We start from the raw sequence: 9,729 nt of genomic DNA on the forward strand, positions 1-9,729 counted from the left end.
GAGCACACCTCCGTGGGGTAAGCGCATCAGAGTGTGCTCTGTCAGCCGCAGCCCCAACTTTCTCCACGGTTATGACCGAGGGAGAGTGAGGCGTAGCGGCTGCTAACTAGAAAGCCGGTCAGAGACAGTGAGATGGAACAGTGTTGTTGGAGGACGATAGGGCGCGTATACATCGGGTATATACACTGTACCCATAGCGTCCAGTAGAGGGCGGAGCCTGTGAGAGGTATAACGAGGGGTTACCTATGGTAACCCTTGTTGTATAAACACAGGCGGAGCCCTCTACTCAGGGGCCCTGTCTGTCCTATGCTGCTTGCTGAAGAGAAGTATAGGATGACAGTCAGGAGGTGAGCTCCTTCAATGTGGTGAGATGCGTGCGCATTCAGGTATACGGCTACGTCTATAGAAGTCTCACTGGATGAATGCTTGCATGATATGATCCAGGGGAGTACCCATAGAGTCCAGTAGAGGGCTCCGTGTGTGTTTATACAAAAAGGGTTACCATACGTAATCCCTCGCTATGCGTGCTGTGACGTAAAGTTACTCCGTTCTCCGCTTGTAATTATGCCGTTATAAGCTTCAAAGTTGTATTTATCATCTGAATTTGCCGAAACAAGTTTAATATTCTGATAGCCAAGACGTTGTTTAATTGAAATCAGATGGAAACAAACTGTAACGGACCCTGCCGTGTTATCTATGATTACTATATGCCTTAAATTCCTAATTTCAGCCGAAGGGAGGGGAAGCAGCGCTGCGGAACAGCAGAGTGGCGAGGGAGAGCTGTCATCTTCCTTTTACAAGCTTCAAACATTTATTTATAGTGAGATTTTGGAAATAAAAGTTTCATATTCTGAAAGCCAAGACTTTGTTTATCTAAAATCAAACAAAACACCCAAACCCCGAAAAACTATTTATTTACGCAAATCCACGTTTATTTTGAAATGAGCCGTTGCGAGTTCCGAATGATTTCAATAGAGCGGGTCAGGTATGCCTGAAAATAACATGATAGGAGATCTTTAAATAGAAAAAGGAGACATTTTCACAAATTATTTGATGCAAGTTAAGTTCTGACTGCTCTTAATGTATGAACGTCAAAGAAACGTTCCCTGGAATCAGTGGCGGTTCTAGCAGATATGGTGCCCTGGGCGGTGCACCTTTTTTAGAACACATAATTAGGCATCTCTAAACTCCCAAACTGCCCTCTAAAGTCTGACCTTCTTTGCCTTCTTTGATGCAGTTAAATAAAGATTTCATTTCAGTATGCAGTATAGAACACAAAAGTTATATCATGTTGTTCTGTAACAGTTTATACTGGTTGGTGAAGGGGATTCAAGATGGCTGTGCTGGTAGACCGGCTCCATCATCATATCTCTGTGGTCTAACTGGTTTGTATTTCTGGTCCACCAGCATCATCGTTCTGGATAAACTGGCTACACCAGCAAGGTCTTGCTCACGATGCTGCACATCAGAATGCGTGTAATAGTGGAGCTAGGTTTAAATGTTGCTCATTAGTTTGTAGATATTTATGCAGCCAGTGCTTTAATCACATGCCCTATTAATAAGAGAACTGAAAAAAATAAAAATGTATGAAATCTGACAAGTGATGTGTGTGAAGTGATATCCAAATGACACCAACACTTCTAGGCAGTCTGTGCTCTGGTACTAGACATGTTGGGTTCATTCCGATACAGCTAATGAGTAAACAATATTTAAACACCAGCCGAGTTGCATATTGTGTATCAACAATATTTCATAACTAACAGGTGGCAATAATGTTTTCATTCATTAACAATCAAAAGCAAGAATACAGACATTACCCATCCGTTAACAAAAGTTCCATTTAATTTCAGAAATGACAATAGGATAAAAAAAAAAAACGTTTTAAAAAATGTTTTAATGACTGAACTTGACTATTTATCTATTTCATCAGAAATATGCTGACGAACATGAAATCAAAACAGACCATCAAAAACATTCCAATACAGGAGGTCTGACACATGCAACATCTTCTAAAGTTATGGGCGGTGGTGGCGAAGTCGGCGAAGTCGATAGGGAGTTGGCTTGGCAACTAGAAGGTCACCAGTTCAAGTCCCGGCAAGACCAAGTGCTACGGAGGTGTCCCTGAGCAAGGTACCGTTCAAAATGGCAGAACACTGCTCCTAACACTAGGATGGGTCAAATGCAGAGAAACAATTTCCCCACGAGGGATTAATCAAATCAACAAAAAAAATAAAGACCATCTTGCGAGGGGTTCTGAATCCGCCGTGATGCCTAGTGGCGTCAAGTGGGGTGGCCAATAGTCCAACCATAGTCTGCAAGTTCATTTACAGAATATATTGTATATATATCTAGTAATCTTCGTTTGAAAGTGATAAGTTCATTTACAATAATAGTTTTTGTGTCAGGGTTTGGCAAGAGTGGCGAGGTGGAACAAAAGGAAAAGTAACAAACAAAACTAGAACAAACCGGGAACACTCAGGAGAAACAGGGAGCAGACACAGGAGGGAAAACGCAGGAAGGAAGAAACCAGTGGCCTGTACGACAAAGCCAGTTCAAGAGTCCCCTCGAGAGAAAAAACACAAGTCCAAAATCTAGCAGGTTGGGGAGGAGGGATACGGGCATGGCAAAAGAAGTGCAGCAGCGGCGGGGAACTCTGGGGGACGAGGGCGCAGGCCACGGCTGAGAGAGTCTGGGAGCCAGGCTGAATGGAGTTGGTAGGACCCCCGGCGAAACAGGTGTCGGCAGGACCCCCGACAAAACATGAGATGGCAGGACCCCCGGTGAAACAGGTGTCGGGCACAAATAAATAAATAAAAGCATTGACAAAAACAGAGGTAACAGCAATGACAATGCAATGCCATAATTAAATGTCAATATTCATGAATTACTTATTCTCAATGATCCCTATCAAACCCCCACCCAAATTAAATCTATAGGCTCTGCCATCTCAACATTTTACTGGAAAAACAAAACAAAAGCTAGAATCAAACTATCTACTATTCATAGAGTCATCCATGCTTCAAAAACCCTGCAATAGCCACAACTCTGACAGCCTGGTGGACATTCAACGAATTAACTAACAACACCATTTCACCCACCGAACACACTCCCATCTGGAACAATCCTTACTTTTAATAAACAGAAAACCTTTAAATTTCAAATCATGGATCGCCAAAGGCATCACACACCTCAAACATATACTTCAACAGCACAAGTTAATTCCATTTTCTGATTTGGTCCAGAAGTACGGCATCAGGGAGGATCAATATTTTGAATATTTACTTCTTAAATCATCTATTCAAACCAAAGTTAACAGCAACACTTTGAACTCTTATTCAAGACCAACCGTTAGATCTCTTTCGCTTCAGACCTGATCAGGGTTTAAAGGACTCACAGAGCTGTCTCATGTCAGAAATGTTCAAAATCAAATCAAGAAAAAAACTGCTTTCAAAAATATATAAATTAAGTTATACTGCAGACTTAACAATATCCATCCCTTCAAATAAATGGGAGAAAGATCTACAGATCACCCCCAACGCCGACTTCTGGTCCCAAATCTGCAGAAACATATTATAGCCAGGGTGCTAGGTCAACAACAGGCCCTTGATGGTGCTTTGTCTGTACAGTGGGGGACTATGAATGAATGTGAGGGCGTCAGGGCATTCACCACTGCAACCCAGATGCAGGTCCATGAGTCAGGATTGTTGGGGGCATCTCCAGATGGTCTGGTAGGGTCTTCCGCTGTGCTGGAGGTAAAGTGTCCCTACGGAGCCAGGGAAATGACAATTAGTGAAGCATTGCAAATCAAGGGCTTCTGTGTCAGTAAGGAAGGAGAAACATTCAGCCTGCGTGAGGAACATCCTTAAGGCCCAGATACACCGGCCAGTCACCTGAGAAGTCGCCGACGCCGACACCGACTGTTGCATCGCTGGACTCTCCTGCGTATTTCCCGACTTCGCGCACTGGAACACACCGCAAATCCGAGCCGAGCACGTATGAACTGCGCTTGCGTGAGTGGCAATAACTCTCCTTACCAGCAGGCGGCGGTAGTGTGTATTCATCATTCAAAAGAGACAACAACCGGAACAACCGGAAGACAGAGAAAAAGAACAGACTCCGTGATATAAACAAACAACAAATAGCGTTTTTCTTTCCATTTTCACTCTCGTCCATTGAAAACATGAACGAACAGGAGCTCTATAAACCGATGAGGTGAAATAGCCGTCCGTGTGTGTTCCATCTTCCATTTTAAATCATTTGTTTACCTCCCTCACTTCCGTTAATGCTTCTCATGCACTGATTCGCTAGCTGGTCTGGACTACGAAAGACAGTGTCATCATTCCGATAGCCCGAGATGACAATTGGCAGCCTAACCTGTTGGCTCTTGAGGACTTTTTCAAGGCCCACATGCTTCCAAAGCTGGCACTGCCAAAATAATCACCTTTGTCACTGTTGTGGGTATTTTTAGAAAAAGACAGAAAAATAAAAAGGCATATTAATTTACTTGTTCTGAGTTCAGAGAGCACTGCTGTTAACATTAAATATTATTTTTAGAGAAAACTCAGCTTCAGGATGCTATGGTTCCCCTTTGAATATCTTTCTTGTAGCTGCTGCGATCCTTGCTTGAGTCTTTCATATGTTCGATGAAAAAGATCATAAATCTATCATTTACAAATATAGTACTTTTAAGAAATTGTTAATCGTTTTTAATTTACATTTACTCGCCTTTGCAATGTTGTGGTTGTTAGAGTGTTAGGTTTTTGACTACAGAGAATAACTTATTTACAAAATAATATTTCTTAATAAAAAAAGGCAGTCCATGCAGAAAACTATTGTGGTTTCTTGATTCAAGCCTGCCTCTGAATCCCAAATCACAAACCATTCTTTGGAGTAACGTTTTTGATAGAGAAAGACAGAAAACTAACATGAGCCTACCCCGAGAGGCCAGACTTTTAAGTCAACGTCATCTGAGTCAAATGAGCATGTGCATTAAACAGAACCTAAATAAAAGAAATAAAATTCACCCAGTTTAAAGACATTGTTTGAGTGTAATGATGAACTCAAAATGTAAAACAAAGTGTAATAATAATAATAATAATACATTTTATTTATATAGCGCTTTTCTACAACTCAAAGATGCTTTACAGTATGAGAGAGGGTAGACAAACAAGGACAGGCAAACAAATAAATATAGTAAAATAAAATAAACAGACATGGCAGTCAAGAGGAAGTTGATTGAGAGGGGGGCTTATGGGTCAACAGAGTTGAAAAGATGTGTATGAAACATGTTTCTGGACATTATGTGTTTACATGTGAAAAGACACTATTTTTCTGCCACCTCTTTTATGAGAGGACGTTGGAAGTTTGCAACATACCTGCACCAGTTTATTTGCGAAGGGCCTCAGATGAGATGGAATGAACTTTAGGATCCTAAATTCCTTCAAACGAGCATTTGCTCTCTCGACGTGAATCCTATTTTGTGCAATAAGCTTTGGAGCCTTTGCTTCGATGTGTTTCAGTTGGCCATGATAGAGGAATGGGGGAATGTTGACTCCTTGAACAGTGACTCCTTCAGGAAGAATATTCTGGATTAAGAAATCCCCTCGGCTGGGAACATTACTCATTATGTCCTTAAAAAGTACTTTGTGGAGAACCTCTATAAATGTTACAATCACATTTCTGACAGTGCTTTCACCGCAGTGAAAGAGTGCAGCCAGATGAAGGTGTGTGTGTAACTATGACGCAGTTTCATGAGGGTCATGAAAAGTTGGTCTTCAAGACTCAGTGCTTTGGGGAACCAACCTTCTGGGTATGTAATGGAACCCTCAAAACTAGCAACATACTCACATACAGTGTGAATGTGTCTCTATCTGGCAATTCTGTCTCCATCCGAAGAACCTTTTCACTCAGCTGAGAGGCAGAATACTTGTCACGGCAGTAACTCTGCCTTGGACTCCTCTAGCAGGATCTCTAGCTGCATTATGTGTCTTTGATGAGATTGAAGTTTTTCTTCAACCGTGGTCGCTTGCTCCTCGGCATTCTCAGATAGTGCTTGAGGACCTTCATTAGCAATAATGTATTGAAGTCAATGGAGAGCAGTGGCAGTTCTACGGGGTGGCACGGGGTGGCAGCTGCCACCTCAGAAAAATTCCTTGCCACCCCAGTTGGCAGCTTTGTTTTGAAAGAAAAGTTGTGGCTCATCGGACATTTATGAGAGAAAATCTCTAATGTCCGAGTGCAAGTGAATGCAGCGCTAGACGCAAGCCTTGTAACCCCTCCCCCGGCCCTGGCGCGAGCTTGGAAATATGATTGGCGGCGATTTCATTTGAACGGGGGGACAGCGCAAAACGAGAAGCATTTTGGATCCAAGTAGACGGAAGGAATGAGGTATATGCGGTCAGGGTCAGGGTATGGCTGGGGTAGGCTACAGCCATACCAAGAAATGGCTTAGCCCCACCTTAGCCCCACCATGAAAAATGATGTTAAAGTAAGCAAAATAAAGTCCGCCAGCTCGCGAGGAGTAAATTGCACAGACACCAGTTAGTAAGATTGATTTCAGTAGCCACTTGTCTGGAAATACCAAGCCCTCAGGAAGTGCGCCGGACTCAGATTAAAATATTTGGGGTGGCCAAACGGCGGTACTACACTTCCGTTTGGTTGCCAGGCCCGGAAACACTTTTTCCCATTGACTTACATGGGGAAAGAGTGGTCTGTAAATCGTTGGATAATTTTTTTTAAACTAAATAAACTACCCAGTATGAACACTTGTATAGCCCTTATTAAAAACATTCGTTCCTCAAGTTGTAAAAATGTGCTAATAACGTTATTCTGAGAGTTATTTCCCTCTGCATTATGAACGCGCATCTAACCCATGGGACCGCGCCGCCCGGCACGTTCATGTTACGTGTTCAGCAGGGTCCCGACCAATCAGAGCACACTGTGCTCACAGGGAGGGTAGGGGCTGGAACTACAACGAGCCGTTAAAGGCAGAGAGTGAAATTCAGTGAATACAATACACGTAGTTTACAGAGATGCTGTATGAGAAACCAATGTGAGTTGCGTTTATCTCTACCCATGGATGCACAATAAGAACGGACCCATATTGTCTTACTGCCATCCCACGGAGCTGTAATAATGGATATATTGCACATGTTTGCTGTAACTCATTATTATACTATATGTATGATTGATGCTGTATGATTAAATATTGTACCGTAAATGTTGTATTAAATAAAGTTAATATTACTGACGTTAGATTAACGTCCCTGTAGCTTCTTATTGCACTAAGAAGCTTATTGCACTGTATATACAGTTGTTCTCCTAGCAATAGGAATCCAATAAACCACTAGCAAGGAGCAGTGTCAACCAGCCACCACAAGGTGGTGCCAAAACACAGCCAAGAAACACATACATCAGTGGTTCTCAAAGTGGGGTCCGCGACCCCCCGGGGGTCCGTGGCACTCTGCCAGGGGGTCCGTTAAAAGTTTTCAGATTCATTAATTTAAATTATCATATCATTTTTTTTCATTTTTTTTTTTTTTACAAAAGGCTTCATAGTTCAACAAATAATATTTTTCTTTTTTTAATCTAAAATAGTTCATAGATTACGTTCTAATCTAACACATCTATACATTTAAAAATCAAGCGTGTCACCCGTTACCGTGGAAACAACATTAACTGGTACGTCAGTCAGAGAGTGCCGCTGCTAGCATCATAGAGATATAACACGGCTAGCATACTACGAAGATGGACAGATTTTTAAAACGACCGGTTACGGCTACAAATGAAGTAAATGAAAAACAAAAAACAAAAGTAAGGAAATACGATGAGGAGTATCTCCAATATGGATTTATTGAAGTGGAAGGGAAACCGAAATGTCTGATATGCCTGCGGTGTCTTGCCAATGAGGCAATGAAGCCTGCCAAATTGAAGAGGCACCTCGAGACCAAGCATCCAGATTATGCAAAAAAAGACCGGGCTTTTTTTGAGAGGAAGGGCGAGGACTACCGCCAGCAACAACAACGGATGGTTAATGTTACGTCTGTTTCTGCTAAAGCGCAGCGGGCCTCCTACCTGGTAGCGCAGAGGATTGCTAAGGCGCGAAAGCCCCACACAATAGCGGAGGAACTGCTGCTCCCTGCTGCGGTGGATCTGTGTGAGGTGATGGTGGGGAAAGATGCGGCTGCCAAATTGAGAAGTGTACCTCTGTCAAATGACACCATCAGACGACGAATTGAGGACATGTCTGCTGATATCAAATCACAACTGCTGGAAAGACTGAGAGGTTCTAAATTCGCGGTTCAATTGGATGAGTCCACTGATGTGTCCGGCTCTGCGCAGCTCATCGCGCTGGTTCGCTACCCGTGGGAAGGAAGGATTCAGGAAGATTTTTTATTTTGTCAAGAGTTGACGGGGCGAGCAACAGGTGAGGAGATTTTCAATGTTATAGATATGTTCATGGAGACTGGCAATGTGAGTTGGGAGAATTGCATTGCGATTTGCACGGATGGGGCAGCTGCCATGACCGGACGCAAGAGTGGGGTGGTTGCTCGTGCCAAGGAGCGCAATCCAATGATGATAGCTACCCACTGCATGCTGCACAGGCAGGCTCTGGCATCAAAATCATTGAGTCCTGAGCTACACTCCGTTCTCAGCACGGTGGTATCTGTGGTCAACCACATCAAGTGTAAGCCACTGCAGTCCCGTTTATTCGGCCAGCTCTGCAGGGAGATGGGCGCAGGACAGGACACCCTGCTGTTCCATTCAGAGGTGCGTTGGCTCTCCCGTGGAAAAGTGCTACAGCGGGTGTACGAACTGCGCTCAGAGCTTTGTGAGTTCATCCAGAATGACAAGCCAACCACTGCAGCACTCTTCTCGGACCCCGAATGGATCGCACAGCTTGCCTACCTCGCAGATGTGTTCAACTCATTGAACGATCTCAGTTTGTCCGTTCAAGGCAGATATGCCTCTATCCTGGAGGTAAGCGACAAAATGAAGTCATTCCGTGCCAAAACAGCGATCTGGAGAAAGCGGGTGCAAAATGGCATTACAGACATGTTCCCCCAACTCACAGAGTTTTTGGACACAAACCAAATACCAGCTGAGATTGTGAAAAATACAATCGGTTTGCATCTTGCCTCCCTTGGTGACTATTTCAATGACTATTTCACTGACGTTGACACCGATGCCTGGGACTGGGTGCGCGACCCCTTCGTTGCCCATACATCAGCGCGGGGTCTCAGTGGAAAAGCAGAGGAGGAGCTGCTGAACCTGGCATACGACGGGACGCTGAGAATCCGGTTCGGCCAAGGGGGTTATGTGGACTTTTGGCCTTCAGTTGAACAGGAGTATCCGGAAATCGCTGCTGTTGCCATGCGGGTGTTGCTCCCCTTTCCAACCACATACCTGTGCGAGTCATCATTCTCAGCGCTGACCTCCATGAAGACCAAGTACAGGGCTCGGATGGAAGTGGAGAACGACCTACGTGTATGCCTCTCATCTACTTCTCCAAGGATGGAGAAGTTGTAGTTGTGCAGCGAGAGACGGGCCCATATCTCACATTAATGGTAAGAGCATGCTATCTCTCTCTCTATCTCTGTGTGTGTGTGTGTGTGTGTGTGTGTGTGTGTGTGTGTGTGTGTGTGTGTGTGTGTGTGTGTGTGTGTGTGTGTGTGTGTGTGTGTGTGTGTGTGTGTGTGTGTGTGTGTGTGTGTGTGTGTGTGTGTGTGT

The 9,729-nt window shown here is 43.8% G+C and overlaps 1 protein-coding gene across 1 annotated transcript; it reads left to right on the forward strand.

The window, feature by feature from the left end:
- Positions 1–7,911: 7,911 nt before the first annotated feature.
- LOC307016187 (SCAN domain-containing protein 3-like) lies at positions 7,912–9,528 on the forward strand (the record flags this gene model as incomplete). Its single annotated transcript, XM_079645224.1, has 1 exon — positions 7,912–9,528. One exon carries the CDS (start codon positions 7,912–7,914, stop codon positions 9,526–9,528), a length of 1,617 nt encoding a protein of 538 aa, XP_079501350.1.
- Between the last annotated feature and the right edge of the window lie 201 nt (positions 9,529–9,729).

Source organism: Notothenia rossii (assembly GCF_949606895.1).
Source record: "Notothenia rossii genome assembly, chromosome: 8".
Lineage (NCBI taxonomy): Eukaryota > Metazoa > Chordata > Actinopteri > Perciformes > Nototheniidae > Notothenia > Notothenia rossii.